We start from the raw sequence: 17,304 nt of genomic DNA, 5'->3' as shown, positions 1-17,304 counted from the left end.
ACTACTTAACACTCACAACACCATTTAATAATTATTTTGTCTCGTAGAGTTTCTTTGGTGATTAAAATAGCTTATAAATATAACAAATAAATATATTTTAAAAATTAACTGTGATAATGGGGAGAGGGATCAGAAACCAGTGAGATGAACTGTTCTGAACACCATTGAAAATGATCTTCAATTCCCATAAGTAAAATCCAACATCTGGTCATTTTTTATATTCTTATGAAATTTCTGTCTTGGGTATTATTTCTATAAAGGTTTCTCTTTAAGAAAAGGTGAGCATTAATATAGCCAAACAACCCAATGGAAACAAGGTCATGTGGGAAGCATGCAGAGAAACATCTGGAAATAGTAAAGCAGCTGTAAAGAAAATGGGTTGACAAGGCCAAATATTGGGTTGCCAAGGATGAAAACAATGTTAACAGTAAGGGAATTTCCTCCCTCCAACTCAAAAAGATTGGCCACACAAGCCATATTTATTATATCAAAAGAAAGAATGTTCCAGCCCATCAATGTGTGCACAGACCTTCAAAACATAATATATCACACATAGGCTGTCTTTGGCACATGGGTATGATCATGTGGAAGCACTTTTGTGAGATGTTTCCAAGAATTTCTTAGGTTTTTAAAATTTATGTATTTAAATCATAGTTGTTTATGTGTCAGAATAATGCAAGTACTCCTCAACTTATGACTATAATTGAGCCTCAAATGTTAATCAAAAGTCATTGCAGTTGTAAGTAAAATTACCACATGACCGCATTTAATTTTATAACTGTGTTTATAATGTTTGTTAAGAGAACCCATAATGATCGTAACTGTGAAACTAGTTTATGGAATAAGCATTTTTTTTAATGGGAAACCACAAAAAGGACACAAAACATGATCATGCAACCATGGAATTCTGCAACTGGTTGTAAATGTGAATCAGTTGCCAAGCACTGAAAATCTGATCACAAGACTATCAGGTTAGTGTGGCAATTGTAATTTCAAGACAGTCATAAGTAACTTCTTTGAGTCCTATATAACTTCAAATGATCATCAAGAAATCAACTGTCTCTATGTTGAGGACTGCCCATAATCTCCAAGAAGCACACAAGAAACATAGATTATTTATGGTCAAAATTATTTGAATAAAACAGCAAGTCTCTAAGATCCTTCTTAGAGAGCATTTAGTAAGAGTACTTCTGAGGTATGAAGAAGAAAGCCAAGTCCAGATAAATAGTTTTCCACCTCCTTCCCACTTCAGGATTCTCCTGTCAGGGTTCCAAGTAATACACCCACAGCAAGCAAAACTCCAAGGAAGGTAGATTCCTCAAAGAATAGCTTATTAGATATATCATATTGGCACAGATCTGGTGAAAACCCTGATTAAAGGTGAAAGTTTTTCCCTTTCTCCAAACAATCAGTCACATGGTCCAATTGAGGCTCTGTCTGGTTTCTGGGTAACATCACTCCTCCACTCTCTGACTAGGTGTGAGAATGTCCTTGATTCCCAAGAAAAAGTATTTTGTTTTGACTACAAAACCCCAGTTATTTCTATTTCCCCTCCCTAGCCCTCAGCTCCAGTGTGGCATCACTGAAGCAGCAAAATGGCTTTGGTCAGGCCAGCTTCTGGGTTGACATCACCCTTTTTCCAGAACACAACTCTCAAGGTAGCTGCTATTCTTCAGCACATTTTTTAAAAGTATGAATTCCAAAAATGGATCAAGCTTTTTTGTTTTCAAAAACAGCACTATCATGAAGTCACTGAAGCATATTATTTAGCACTCCAAGAAAGCTTTTAAAACTAGGGAGGTGGAAGAGAAAAGCCTTCAGATGGCTGAGGAAAAAAATGTCGTATGAAGGAAGTAAAAGACTTTGGTAAGTGGCACTTTAAGACTGATTATCTTCTTCTCAAGTTTTGTTACAGTGCCAATATTCTTAAACTGTGTAGAAAAGAGATGATTTACTTGCTTGCATAAAATAGGCCAGCTGCAGATGTTGAGCTCAAAGATGCAATTTTGTACATATCTTGTACCCTAGGGACCATTATACAGTTCGTGTAGGGTCCTTATATCAAATTTGCAAAAATATGGCAATATTATCTCCAAAGAAGAAATGGAAAGCTGTTAATTTTGTCGATGAAGTAGTTATCTGATTTTCTTTCCATCTCTTTTTTCACACATCTGTTTGGCTTCATTCTCAACAGGTTGGCCAAGACTAGTAAATCTATTTTCTTCTTGTATTTATTTAGCTTCCTTTGCAAACCAAACCCTTCCATTTAACTCGCTACCCTTTTCTGTACAGGCAAGACTCAAAGGTACTTTTTCCAAAAGGCAACTGGACTTTCTTGGGTTTTTTTCTTTAAAAACTTTTCACTTCTTATCCAAGAAGCCTTTTCAATTCTAAATGACTGGTAGGGAATGGAAGGATTTATATGCCTTGCAGTCATTTGGTCGTTAGCACTTTGGATGTTGATCATTAACTAAGATGACTTAAGTCGGGTGCCTTTTTTGTTTACTATAAAATTTGGAGGTTGAGATTATGCTTGAGACTGAAGCAATATGCTTCAAAAAAATGTCAAGTTGAGAAATTAAGATTTTAACTAAAACTGATGTGGAACAGCCCTTCAGCAAAAATCAGCATCATTCTGCCATTCATGGAGATTCTAAGATTCATAATCGCTACCTACTACTGGTATGCAAACGTGAAAGTAACATTTTTGCTTTTAACCTCTATGAGCTTCAACTGTTATATAACCATTTGACAATATTTGTTACACCCCTCTAATGGATTCATGATTACATCAGCAAAATCTCCTGTGAACTTTGGGTTCTAAATACTTTTCTTTAAAAAAAGATATGATCCCAACTGCAAAAAAATAAATAAATCAAACTAGCACTAATTCTGACCACTAATATGTGGTAGGCAACGATAATTGGTGATAAACAGCTTGATTATGGATCTTTGATGGTGGAAGTTGCACTTGTGTCAACATGTAACCCTCAATTGTTAGCACTCTTATAGATTCTATATTTAATAACTATAAAAAAGAAAGAAATCAACATTTCAAAAGATTGAAATGATAACATCCAATAAAGAGGAGAAATATTACAACTGTATCACTGGAGCAAACTACACTAGATCATCCTTCTGGGCTTCTCCTCCAGACCACTCATGTCTCAAAATCATTTTAATTTACATTCTGGCAGATTCAACCTAAAAATAATAAAAAAAATCACTGCCCTGCCAAAAAATATCTCTGCATTTTATTTCTACAATTCTCATTGTAGAGAAGGAATCTGTTTAGAAATGCATTCCAAAGAAAAGGAGATTTTATTGGTTAGAATGTGGTGTCCTTGCATTTATTAGCTCTGAGGTGGCCAAGGATGTATGTGAATGGTCTGTCTTTCATTGTGCAGACATTTCCCTCATGCTCTTCATAGTAGTCTCTGGCTTCTCCTGCCTCAATTAAATCCTAATGTTAGGCAACATTGGCTAACATCTCCCAAAGGGCTTTTTAGATTGAGAAGCCTGGCAAATACTGTTTTATAGAAAACAAAAACAGTAGCATTATCATCTTTTGCCACCTCCAATAATAAATAAGTTCCAAAATACCACCAGAGAAATGAAAGAAAGAAAGAGAGGGAGAGAGAACAGGGAGAGCAAGAAAGAGAATTTTCTCCAAACGTTAGGGAAAGGAGAAAAATAAATTAAGCAGAAGGGAAAATTGACAGGAGAAAGAGAAGAAAAAGGCAACTAGACATACTCATGAAAGCTTCCAGCTTTTTTGCCAACCCTCTCTGTCATTTCAGATATATCCACTGGCTCATTGCTCAACAGCACTTGTCTAGATTTGTTAAATAATGTTAGATGAATCTCTCGCATGCCATCAGAAATAATCACTGTCTGAACTGGGTTTTCTTTGAACAGAAATAAAAGCCAAATCCACTAATCTTTATTCAAGAACTAATGTCTCTGTAGAATCCTGCTATGTCCTGGCATGGTTTCAATAGCAGTTATTGTTATTGTTGTTTCAGCATAATGTGGTTTCCTTTCTCACCTATGACACCATGCTCACTGCTATGAAACTGCTTAACAGTGAAAATCAGCATTTGAAGAATTTCCATTTGCAAGTCAGAAATGGGAAAGTTAGTTCAGTTTTCCATATTATAACTCTTCAAACAATTTCTTGGATAATTACTGTACATACACACAGTTTTACAATGCATGACCATTGACTACCTAGTGTCAGAGAAAGTGCAGTGTCATTGTCTGGTAGAGCTACAACTTATACATGAAGTGTTTCAGTTGGTTATGCTCTGAGCTATAAAATGGCATTTTGTTTCTGTGAACTCTTTTTTTTCCATAGGTCATCCCCACTGTGTGGGTCACATGTGTGTCATGGTTGTGCCACTAATCTGCAGATACACGATATTGACAGCGTGAAGAAGTTATGTTTCAATACAAACACAAAGCAAGAGTCTTTGGAAAGAGTGTATTATTTTGCCATTTCTGATTACGTTCTTGGTGGGTTGAAATCTATATTGATGGGGTGGGGAATATAATGTAATGGTGGGCTATAATGATGATGTTAGGGAAATTCCTGTGGTGCATAGTTTTGTTGGGAATTCTGTGTCATATTTTAGTGATGGTAATCCTGGGAGTGCTCATAACTCATTATTCCAGTTATGATAGTTTTGATGTTTAAAAAAATGAGACACACTGCATTTCTTGATTCGTGCATTTTGAGAAGTAGGTAGAAGATACCTGATTGGAGTTTCTGAGATGTTTCTATGTAAGCCTGATCTTGTGAGCATTTAGCAAATCCTCTCATTAAATTGTTCCATTCTCTCTCTGATATACAGGACCTTACAAGCTATAGGACCTTACAAGTTAAGTTGGTAGAATGTGGTGTTGGACAGTTGCTTCTTGGCTTCCTTGACATAATCCACCTAATTCTTGATGATGTTGCAAACAGCATGATAGTGACATTTGCATTTGCTGCTATCAGCAGTGGGATTCACTTACCTTCCCTACCGATTTACAAATGTGAGCGCACATGGCTTGTCTGTGCATGTGCATTGCTTCTGTGCATGCACAGTGCTCATGCATTATGTTGGGATGGGCGGGCGGAGTCGCCAGCAGCCAACGCTACTGGTTTGCCCAAACTGAAGAGAACCAGCTGAATACCACTTCTGGTTGCTATGTTCCCTCATACCCAATTGCAGGATGATAATTTTAAACTTTTTAAGCCTTGTTAACTAAGGATTTTCATATTTTAAGGTTAATTTTTCTGTTTATTATTTGTTTTATGGTTAGAAGGCCTAATTGTGTTTTTCACATCTGAAAAACAATACCAAAACTTTACAGCAATTGCCTTATAGTTGAAATATATCTTTTTCTGTGCTATTCAGTTCCATTATATTATTGACCTTAATTGGGATTTTTGTTACAGCAAGTTCTTCTGAATTTCGTTGAAAAGAGCACATAAATATAATGTGATATTATTTATATTTGAAATAAAGAATTATCTACTGCACCCATATTTTGATGGTGGGGAGGTGTGTCTCATGGCTGTACCATCAGGAGCCAGGTACAAGTAACATTCATTCAGCATGATTCCAACCTTGAATCCCTGAATGAATAGTTCTAACCTGAGGACAAACATTAGGAAAATGTTTATATTTATATCTGTAGGTAAAAATTCAATGTCATTTTCAATTTTCTCAGGCTGGAGATTTTCAATATGCAAGGGAGGAGAAGGAAGGAAAGAAAGTTTTATCTCTTTCCAGCAACATCTGTTTTCCTAGGAAGATCTTAATCTGTTGTAACAACCATAACAAATTTTTGACCAGAGCAACTTAAACATCTAGCTACTTAAAAAGGCTAACTTTCAAACTGAGTCATGAGTAACAAAGGCTTTGTTTAATTTTTGCATGGTTTTGTTTGAGTTTTGTTGATATTACCTTGCAATATTTACACCAAAGGAAGCTTTGGGGCAATGTCCAAGAATGATGAAAACAGGGGAATGATGGAAACATGGGGAAAATGAAAATGAAAAATGAAGACCAGAATTTCCTGGCCTTGGGAAAGAATCCTAGCCCTACTGTATAGTTAAATAACTATTGTTAGTAGTTTAGAACAGTAGTATTTCTCAACCTTGGCATCTGTAAAGTATGTGAACTTCGACTTCCAGAATTCCCCAGCCAATATGCGAGTATTGAGAAACCTTGATTAAAAGAACTGTCATACTGTCCTAATTATTATAAAAAGAGGCAAGCAATTCTGTTGGATGATTAGCCCCATCGGGTTTTGAACCCAAAATTCCATCATAAGATTTTCATACAAATAATTTATAGGGCTTCAATATGACAATAAAAATGTTCCAGACAGACGTTTCCTCGGGAAAAGTTAAAATAAAACCAGGATCATGCTTATGACTGTGCGATTAAAGGCCTCTCTTTTTTATGCATGTACGCACATACAAGGCACAGAACTGTAGTTACATAGTTGGAATCACCATCTTGACTGTTTTGACATTTCTTGCAGAGGTTACTGCTTCAAATCATCTGGAGCATTTTTTTTAAAGAATTGCAGAATATAGTTATCTGTTCTGACCCCACTTCTACATCCAGAAACAAAAGCCACAAGCAAACGTAAATAAGAATACTTTTAATCAGTCCAGACTCTTGTTGGCTGCAAGCCCAAAATAAACAAAGAGATAAGCCCTCTGGCAGTAAGTGCTCGGAGTCGACACCCTGTCCAGGGTCCTCCACCTCCTCCAAGGCCGACTCATAAGACCCCTCACTGTCGGAGTCTGGCGGCAGCTCCAACGGCTCCTGCCAGGCCACAACACTATCGCCCACCACAGGGCCCTTTCCCCAGGTCCAACGCTTGGGATGCGGCCAGGAGGGGTTGATGACGGCTTCCACGGGACACGGTCCAAGATACTTGGAGAAGCCCCCCTCGCAGACCTGGCCCGTTGACAGTGGACACACGACACCATGCACTTCCGCACATCGTTTCATAACCAAAACGTACGGGAGACCAGGCGCAATGTCCTGAAAAAACCACAATGTCCCACTGCTGGAGTGTCATGACATTGAGAACCAGTCCACGGATGGGCCCTGCAGGAACATAGAGACAGTCCCGATACCTCAAAAGATCCCCATAAAAGGTCCATGAGGAACCGGCCCTACTTCCACCTTTTGTTGCTCCACCCACTCGTCACCCCGCTGCGCATCCCATATCAGAGACCGTATGCCCACGGGTTGATGAACTGTAGTGCAGGATGCGACAGGTAAAACAGTCCGGGGTGGAAGCGAGTCCGTAGGGTCAGAGTTCTCCGGTTTCCTAGACAGGGTATCCGCCCTTTGATTCAACACACCTTGGATGCACGTCCCCTTGGGTGAGCGGGGTACCTGGGCCGCACAGACCTCCTGGATGTGGTCAACGCATTGCAAGGACAGACACGTGACCAGATTTTGTGACCAGTAGATCTGAGGGTCGTGCGTCCGCAGCCAAGACAAGCCCAAGACCACGGGGAGATGCAGGCCCGAAGTCATGTAGAATTGGATGTCCTCCTCATGCTCCCCAAGAATCAAATGCAACAGTTGCGTGGCAGCCTATTAAGACTGCCCTAGTCCTGACACGTGGCTCTGGAGCTGAGGGATTGGTCTCAGACCTCGCAGCCCCCCTACTCTTCTTAGGGCAAGCTGTGGCTAAATGTCCAAGAGCCCCACAAGAAAAACCCCCTTGCACGCCGTCTGTCCATCACCGTGCGTGCCACTTGGGGTGTGGCAGCACCCAACTCCATGGGCTTCCCCCTGGCAACTGAAGTCTCCTGAGGAACCGGCACACTAGTGGTCTCCTGGGATGCACAGCGAGGCATCTGCCTCTGCAGCCGGGCATCTATCCAGAGGCACAAGTGAACCAATGCGTCGAATGTTGGTGGCCTGTCCACCCTCACCAGTTCATCCCATAAGGCATCGGACAGCCCATCCTGAAAAGTATCCATAAGAGCTGGCTCATTCCAAGCAGAGTCCTGACTAAGCAGCCGGAATTCGCTGACATAGTCCTGCAAGGAATCACTATCCTGCTTCAGGGGCTTAAGTCATCTGTTTGCTGTTTCCCCCTTAATAGGATCCTCAAACATCAGCCTGAGTTGAGTACAAAAGCCCTGGAAATCATCCAGCAAAGGGCTAGGCTGAGATAGCAAGGGTGTAGCCCAACGGGCAGCTGTGCCTGAGAGCAAACTAATAACAAATTCCACCTTCGTCCGGTCAGTGGGAAAGTCCTCCGCTCTCAAACTAATCAACAGTTGGCATTGTCCCAAAGATGCTGCAAACATGGCTTGATTGCCATCAAACTTGTCTGGCATAGCCACTGGGCACCTCCTCCGTGGCTTGGGGGGGGGGGGTAGCAGGTATCTGAAGCTGAGAAATTTGACCAGCCAACAAAGCAATCTGCTGAGCCAGCTGGGCATTCTCAGCACGGAGTTGCTCCATTGTTATCTGAATGGAGATTTGTCTGTTCAATCTGTCCTGATCCCCCTTCTCCGTCTAGAAACGAAAGCCACAAGCAAGCCCAAAATAAACAAAGAGATAAGCCCTCTGGCAGTAAGTCTCACAAACCTAGGCAATGCAAATAAATTCTCACAGCAAACCACTTCTCCAAGTTGGTTTGTCTGAATCCTGAACGTGAATGTTGACTCCTGCAAACAGGGCGTGGCATAAAGAGTCTCTTTTATAATCAGGAGAAGATCTTAATCAGCATCAGCTAAGTGCAATCATCTCTTATAATTACTCAGTTGTTCCTTCCATCGAGTAGCCCTTCAATGGGATGCATCCTGAAACAACTCACAAGTATTTTCCTGAACACTCCCTCTGATCCAAGTCTCCGCCGCCACCTGGTGGCCGACCAGTTTCTTCTTGCCCTGCTCAGAGTCGACACCCTGTCCAGGGTCCTCCACCTCCTCCAAGGCTGACTCATAAGACCCCTCGCTGTTGGAGTCTGGTGGCAGCTCCAACGTCTCCTGCCGGGCCACAACAGTTATCTATCTGCAATTCTTTAAACAAGCTGTATATTTTCCTGAAATCACCTGAAAGAGCTTATTTGTAACAGCTTACAAAGACATTCGTATGAAATCTACCAAGATGTGGTTTTTCCTTCTCTCATTCTCTCTCTTTCTCCTTTCTTCCATGTACATTCATCATTTTTACTTTGTTAAGACTGAAGCAGAGACTTCCTTGTAATAATTTGGAAGTAGCCATGGGAGTTTTTCTTGGCTAAAGTTTAGAGTAAGATACTAAAAAATAAGCAAAATGAGCAAAACCACCTTGGAAAGGTATTTGAAAGAAAGCAAATGTCTGGAGGGGAAGGATTATATAATCAGTTGCCATAAAATTAAAGCACTATATAGAATCTCCCTAGAATACAGAGAGCAATGAATTATTCACAAGGAAAAAAAGCTATTTTAATCCAGTAAAATAGTTTTTGATCATAAGTTTAAGCTAAAATAAACAACTGTAATATCATGCATGGAAGAAAGACATATGAAAACTTTTCTGTTGGACAAGAAAATACTTCTCAAAATTTAGATGAGACTTTGATTTTTTAAGAGCTCTAAATAGGCATGTACTATTTTTTTTCCTGGCTTCATGATTTCTTTCCACATAGATTATAAATAAATATTGCAAAAACCCAAAGTTATCAACAGCAATTTGTTTTCAATTCAGAGACAAATTCGAGAGCACATTTAAAAATTCTCTTTTTAGCATTTCTAAAAGTGAGATAGGCTAACATTCTGCATATTCTAATATCTTCAAAACATATTTATTCAAAAAATACTCGTACACATTTAAAATATAAAGCATGTAAATAAACATATAGCATTAAACAAAAAATCTATATTAAGTCTTGTAAATCTAGATTAATCTAATAAATGGTTTAACATTCTCTAAAAGAAATGCAAGTCTGAAGGAGTCTCTAAAAGGAAATGTATAAACCATTGCCTTGAAGTTTTAAAAATAACTCTTTCCACAATTTGTTTATATTTAATCAAAGCATTTTACTTACAAATCAGTAGAGGAAAGAAAACCAGTGAGGAAGTCATATCTTCTCAATTCATATTTCAAATATCTTTCACTTCTTTTCCTGTTTGTTACATGCCCATAGTATGCTTTTTTCTATCTTAGGAGGACTCAGGGCTACAGAAAGGCTACAGGTGTAAGTGGTTTGCCTTCTTAAGAATAAGATGAAATAAACCTGCTGAAATAAGGTTATTAGAGACTTCAAAAGAAAAAGTTATAACAAAACAGATGTCAAATAGTAGTAGCAGATTTTGAATCAATAGCATATATTTAGCATGAACTCATGGCCCAATCAATGGTATTTCCTAAATTAAATTCTTAAGGGTCCTCATTTGAAGTCCTTAAAGACAATTCAAAATTAGTCATTCATTAGTAGATGACATAATTCAGACAAGGTTGAAATTTTCAGTATAATTAAGTTATAGAAGAGATTAGTCTTAAATGAAAGCATTATTGATATTTATCTGCAGAAATTGACCAGTGTTTCAAATTCTGCAAAAAATATTATCTGAGAAACATTGTTTGTTATTTTAATAAAGGCTATCAGTTATAATAAACTATCTCTGTGGCCATCAAATTGCTATAGCATGCAAAAAGGTACAAGTCTGATGATGAAAATCACCTTAGAAAACAACTTTTGCTATATAATATTGTGATTGTTTCTAGCTGTGTAATTTGTATTTTCTCATTTTTTTTTAAAAAAAGTTATACTCTAGCAATTCGCATTCACCCAATATTCAGCCAGTTCCCACCTATTTGGGAGAACCGGTTGTTAACCTTCTAAGCAGTTCGGAGAACCAGTGGTTGGAAGAAATCTCATTTTGTTTTTGTTCCACTTTACTGGGCTAATCCTGTAAGGAAGGCAGGAAGGAAACATTCTGGGGTTGTTTCTAGCCTAATCTTTATTGCCCTGCTTACAGAAACTGCCTCTCTGGTTAACCCTTATTATATTGTAACAGCTAAGGCAAAGCGCCCATCAACATGAGTGACATTGAGTTGGCCACACCCACCTGTTCACATGACCGAGTCCTGCCTACTAGCTGGTCATCAGGGCAGGGAACCGATTGTTAAATTATTTGAATCCCACTACTGTATTCAGGGGTTTTATGCCTAAAACCCAATTAGCACATACTTATATACTGCTTTACAGCCCTCTCTAAAGGTTTACAGAGTCAGCATAGTGCCACCAACAATCTGGGTCCTCATTTTACCCACCTCAGAAGGATGGAAGGATGAGTCAACCTTGAGCCTGGTGAGATTTGAACTGCCAAATTGCAGGCAGCTGACAATCAACAGAAGTAGCCTGCAGCACTGTACTCTAACTACTCAGTTGAAGGTAAAATGAATATATGTTGTTGAAATAGAGCATTTTTTTTTCAGAATAAGGCAAAAATCAAGGAAACTATAATGTTGCATTTTTTGGAATGTCAACAGTATTTTCTTGACATCCTCCCTTTCCCTTCCCTCCCCCACCATACTTCTTGTGTGGTTCAGTGGGGTTTTGGAATCAGCCACTGCAATGTTGCAGATAGAAACAAAAGCTAGCAAAGTTCCTGGATCTATGGAGAACTTCAATTGCAGTCCCAACCCCCTTTTAAAACACTCCTCCAAGTTATTGCTCATTTATTGTATAGTACAAAGACCAAGTACAAAGCCAACCAGTTTCAGACAAATGTCTTGAGCTTGAAATATTTAAATAAATTATAATATTTCCTCCAGCTCCTTGAATAATTTATCTCTTTGTTTTCTTCTGCATTGATATTCATGTGCATTTACTAATTTTTGCTTAAAAGCTATGGGCGATGGGGAAGGGGGAGGCATACAATATCAATATAGCCTTTTGGTATTGTTGAAGTAGTTATTTAATTTTTTTAAAATAGATTAAACTTGTTTATGCCTGGACTACAGGCAAAACCATATTATTCACTGAATAATAATAATAATAAACTCCTTGAGTAGTCTCAGAATAATCGGAAGTATGTTGCTGAATGAACCATAAAAAACTCCTATACTCACTATCTAGCAGGAATGTTCTTTTTAAAACTATCTTATCCATAGAGGTTCAGTATAATGAAATGCCATAAACATGCAGTGGTTGAAGCAAACATATCTGTTAATGGATGATTTTTAATGTTTGAAAGCATTTTTAACAAAGAAAAGCCTTATCTGCTGTTTTTGTGTGTGTGTGTGTGTGTGTGTGTGCGCGCGCGCGCGCATTATGTATTTAAAAAACCCAGACACACTAAAAACTTATTTTAAATTTTTATTTAGCTCAAAATATACGCACTTTAGCACCTCAGATTTGATTTCATCATCTTTTTTCAAGTGAAACTTTTAAATTACAAACAGTAAGCACAGCAGAAATATGTAAAACTGTTCCCTTAAAAAATAAAGGCAAGTCAAAAACCTGATTTATTTATTTATGAAGAACAACTTCAGCTTTTTGGTGTACTGATATAATATTCAAGTAGATTTTTTTTAATTTAAGAGTGAAGAATTTGATTTCTGAGGTTACTTGGTATTCTAAAGTTTTCTAAAAAATGAGGGCTTATATTGTCAAGACTGGAATTTGTGCAAGAAGTTTGTTTAGAAAAGTTCAGCCAATCAAAGAGCAAAAATAATTTCAAGTCAAGACTTTCTTTTCTCTTTTAAGGCACTTTAAAACGTCTGTGAATAAACCAGGCACAATTTTGGTCCAATGCTTTGCCTTTATCTATAATGAATTTGATTCCATCAATATTAATAATTATCCATTTTTTTCTTTTAAAAAATCAAGGCATGCAGCTTACTATTTAGATAATTACCAAATGGAAAACCCATATTAACACTTTTACAGAGTGACCACATAAAGGACTTTCCACTTCTTTAAAACAGGAGGACAAGTAAATTGTTTTTATTTTATTATATTTGCATTTCAAGTTTCAAAGCAGATGTTTATAAGTATTGGTTTTTGTTGCCTGTTTATTTCCTTTAAAACCTTAGCCCAAAATAAAGCAGCTGTCTAGAAGAAGCTTCTTTTGTCACTGTCATCTGGGAGAAAAAATATAAATAAAAGTTTCTTGTATGTTCTCTGAATGCCAGGAAAATAAAATTAAGGGTCAATAAAAGATACTGCAATATATCTTGTTCCTTTCAAAATTGGAAGTCCTTCATGTAAATGAGTAAGTCTTCCTGGATGCATGAAACTCCATCCTTTTCTAGGTGATTCAATTGAACAGTTGTATCTCAGAAATTTGCATCCACCTCCCTGTAAAAAATAAATCAGAAATATCTCCTTAAAGATTTTACGTGACCCCACAGAAGTCAATACTCTCTAAGTAAAATGTATTGAATTAGATAACAATGATTGACATTACAATCCCATTCTCAAAGTATATTATTCTGGAGCAGTTGTAAATTTGGTTGAAAGATAGCAATAGCACTTAGACCTATATACTGTTCCATAGTGCTCTACAGCACTCTGAACGATTTACAATGTCCGTACTCTACTTTCCATATTTTCATTTTCCTTGCACTAAAATGAGATGATATACAAATTTTGTATATAAAAGATACAAATCCAAATATACAAATTTTATTTTTTTGATTTACAACTCTAATTCCTTCCACCCACCCTATACACACTAGTTGAAATCCAGTTTTGAAAAGAGATTAACTATAATACAATGAATTTCAACATCCATAAGGGAAATCTTGCAGTTTATATCCAACTTACTGGGTGAGTCAGTCATTAGCAATCACCTTATAATCTTGTACAGATAAAGTGAGGAAATATCCCCTTTTGACCACCAAAGCAAAAGATTTGCATAGCAATAGCAGTAGACTTATATACCGCTTCATAGGCCTTTCAGGCCTCTCTAAGCGGTTTACAGAGAGTCAGCATATTGCCCCCAACAATCTGGGTCCTCATTTTACCCACCTCGGAAGGATGGAAGGCTGAGTCAACCCTGAGCCGGTGAGATTTGAACCGCTGACCTGCTGATCTAGCAGTAGCCTGCAGTGCTGCATTTAACCACTGTGCCACCTTGGCTCTAGAATGTGAAATCTCGCTTGGGCTATACACCAGATACTGATAAACCAAAGGTGAAAATGAACTGTGAGTGAAACAGTCCATTTGGCCATAATTAACAGAATAACAGAATTGGAAATGACTTTGTAGGTCATCTAGTCCAACCCCTGTTCAAGCAGAAGACCCTATACCATTTCTGACAAAAGGCTGTCTAGATTCTTCTTGAAAGTCTCCAGTGTTGAAACTTCCACAACTTCGGAATAAAATCTGTTCTATTGATCCACTGTTCTCACTGTTAGAAAATATATCCTTATTTCTAGCTTGAATCTCTTTTTGATCAGTTTCCATCCATTGTTTCTTGTTTGGCCTTTAGGTGCTTTTGGGGAGTTTTACCCATTTATTTCCTAATGAGGCACTTCAAGAAAATCAGGCCCTGTCAGCAGTACTGTTTTCATAGTGGCATCTTTATTAGTCAAATAATTTATTACTTATTACATGGTTGAATATTCAGTCTCTGTCCTTTAGTGTTTTGCAAAAGCCTAGTCCAGAACCACCTTTTCTGATTGTTGTATCCGTTTCGTATGTTAATCTTCCAGCAAATGTCCTATAAATATTTGTGTGCAAATGAGCTAGAGGTTGAAAAAACAATATCAGTTCCGTGGATGCAAGCTAAAACTTACTTGGAAATCTTCTCCTACTTTGTTAAGGGCAATGTTGATGGTAAATGTAGATGAGTCATGATGAGGTCTGAGAGACCGCTGTCTTTCAGTAGTATATTTCACAACAAAATTCAACATGGCATGACCCTGAAAAAAAAATGCATAAAGAATTTAAAAGGCATGCTGTAAGTTGTCATGAGAGGATTAATCAGTTTTCAACGCTCCAAGACTGGAGTTTTTAAAGAAGAGATTGGACAACCATTTGTCTGAAATGGTATAGGGTTTCCTGCTTGATCAGGGGACTGGACTTCAAGTCCTCCAAGGGCCCCTTCCAACTCTGTTATTCTGTTACTTGGTCAGTATATGTTAGGTTAGTATATGTTCTATTATTATTACTACTAAGAAAGTTGCTATTATTATTTATGAATAATAAGTATTAACTGTAAGTAATAGTATTATTCATATTCATATGGACTCAGTGCATAATCTCTGCATGAATAACTTCTGTTCAATGATCATGTGGCAGTCATGGCTAGGGAAGCTTTTGCTCAACTTCATGTTGTGCACCAATTGAACTCCTTCCTAGAACTCCTTCCTTTCTGTCACTCATGCCATGGTTATCTCCCATATGGACTACTGCAATGCATGCTACATGAGGCTACCCTTGAAGAGTATCCAGAAGCTGCAGTTGTTACAGAATACAAATTTTAGGTGTCCCTAAAATTACACACATAACGCCTCAGTTCCATGAGCTGTATATGAGCCGAGGTGGCACAGTAGTTAAATGCAGCACTGCAGGCTACTTCAGCTGACTGCAGTTCTGCAGTTCGGCTGTTCAAATCTCACCGGCTCAAGGTTGACTTAGCCTTCCATCCTTCCGAGGTGGGTAAAATGAGGACCCGGATTGTTGTTGGGGGTAATATGCTGACTCTGTAAACCGCTTAGAGATGGCTGAAAGCCCTATGAAGCGGTATAGAAGTCTAACTGCTATTGCTATTGCTATAGGTTGCTTCCAACTCCAATTCAAGATGTTGGTTATTATGTTAAAGCCCTTCATGACAAAGGACCAGAGGTGGGCTTCACATAATTTAACAACCAGTACTCCTAGTGCACAACCGAAAATGTGAGTGTTCGCTTTCAAACACACAGCGATTTCATGTGAGCAGCTTCCATCACATCTTCTCTGGCAGCCACAGTGATCAGAGCAGGCGAGGTGTGAAAATCAGTTACTCTGTTTCGGCAGGGCAAGCAAGCCAGAGAATGAGATATATAGGATAGGATAGCACGGGGCAGGCCCAGACAACATCGGGAATAGCAGTTCACTCGAACCGGTGCGAACCGGCAGCAGGCCACTTCTACATAGGACCATGTTACAGGAGGAATTCTTTTATCTCTATGTCATCAACCCTTCACTCCCAGACAAGCAGGGAGGGTACATTGCATACCCTGTCAGTTAAAGAATTTTGACTGGTAGCATTTAGGAAGAGAGAATGCTCCTTGCCCTATGGAACGCATTGCCCCCAAGGTTCCGTGTTCTTTTTTAAAAAAAATGTAAACATAAAAGACAACATAAAAAAAGTCTCATCCATTACATATAGCATGTCATTTGGTTACAAGCGTTTGTGCATCCATATTTTCAATTACATATACAATCACAGATTTTCCGTCTAATATAACTAGATACCTCACTTTCATTGTACAACATATATTCAATTACGATTAATATTTCTTTCTTTTCAATGAATCTAATTCCCTTGCATTTTTGATTATCTATTTAATAACAGTATACCTTTATGTAATCACTTATCTCATTCTGAATATTTTTACAGTGTAAAAGAATTTACCAACTGTTTGTTTATACATCACTACTTTCAATAAAGTTCCGTGTTCTTCCTTCTTCTGTTTCCAGAAGAGTGCCAAGACCCTTCCAAGTGGCGTGGAGAACTAAGAATGGCATGGAATCTTCAGGGTGGTAGCTGCTTGAGGATGCTACCTCTACCTTTTTGAAATTTTGTAATTCTTAATTTTTAACTCTTTTTAACTATATTTTTAATAATGTTTCTTTCTATGTTTTTTAATTTATAAGCTATCCAGAGTTACTTAACTGAGATGAGCAGAGCAGAAATAAGATGGAATAAATAAATAAATAAATAATAAATGCCCAACAACACAGGATTATTATTCAATTTATTTATCTACTAAAAAGAACAATTTCATAATATGTTGTTATCATTGTTTAGCTTGTGCTTTATAGCATGAATAATTTGCTTTTTGCAGAAGAAAAGGATGGGTAACTATAGAGAAAACATGACTAGGGTTCAAAATTATTGCAGTCCTGTCTCATTTGTATCTACATATGCTTCCAGTAACAGAGAGACTGGACAAAGGCATAGTGATATCACTCTTTGCATATTTGGACTCCAAATCCTCAGAATAATTAAATAAGCCACAAATAAATTTTCCTTAAATATCAGCCATAAATTATTAATAAATTAGTTCAAGCTTTAACATATGAAAAAATAAGAGTTTAAACTATGTTTCCCTCAATTACATTTTA

The 17,304-nt window shown here is 37.8% G+C and overlaps 1 protein-coding gene across 2 annotated transcripts in view; it reads right to left on the bottom strand.

Annotated features, from left to right (window-relative positions):
• Positions 1-12,329: 12,329 nt before the first annotated feature.
• PLOD2 (procollagen-lysine,2-oxoglutarate 5-dioxygenase 2) overlaps positions 12,330-17,304 on the bottom strand; it is a 65,971-nt gene continuing 60,996 nt past the window's right edge. For both annotated transcript variants that reach the window (XM_087725423.1, XM_087725422.1), the window contains 2 exons: positions 14,769-14,894; positions 12,330-13,326 (listed from right to left, as the gene is read on the bottom strand). In XM_087725423.1, coding sequence (XP_087581549.1) covers positions 13,171-13,326; positions 14,769-14,894 — 282 coding nt within the window. In that variant the 3' untranslated portion in view covers positions 12,330-13,170. The remainder of the gene's footprint in view (positions 13,327-14,768; positions 14,895-17,304) is intronic.

This window comes from Thamnophis sirtalis, unplaced genomic scaffold (genome assembly GCF_051295495.1).
Source record: "Thamnophis sirtalis isolate CommonGarterSnake01/CBP01778 unplaced genomic scaffold, rThaSir2_p1.2 scaffold_11, whole genome shotgun sequence".
In the NCBI taxonomy this organism is placed as follows: Eukaryota; Metazoa; Chordata; class Lepidosauria; order Squamata; family Natricidae; genus Thamnophis; species Thamnophis sirtalis.
The sequence above is the reverse complement of the archived record's forward strand: the minus strand, read 5'-3'. Positions and strand labels throughout refer to the sequence as shown.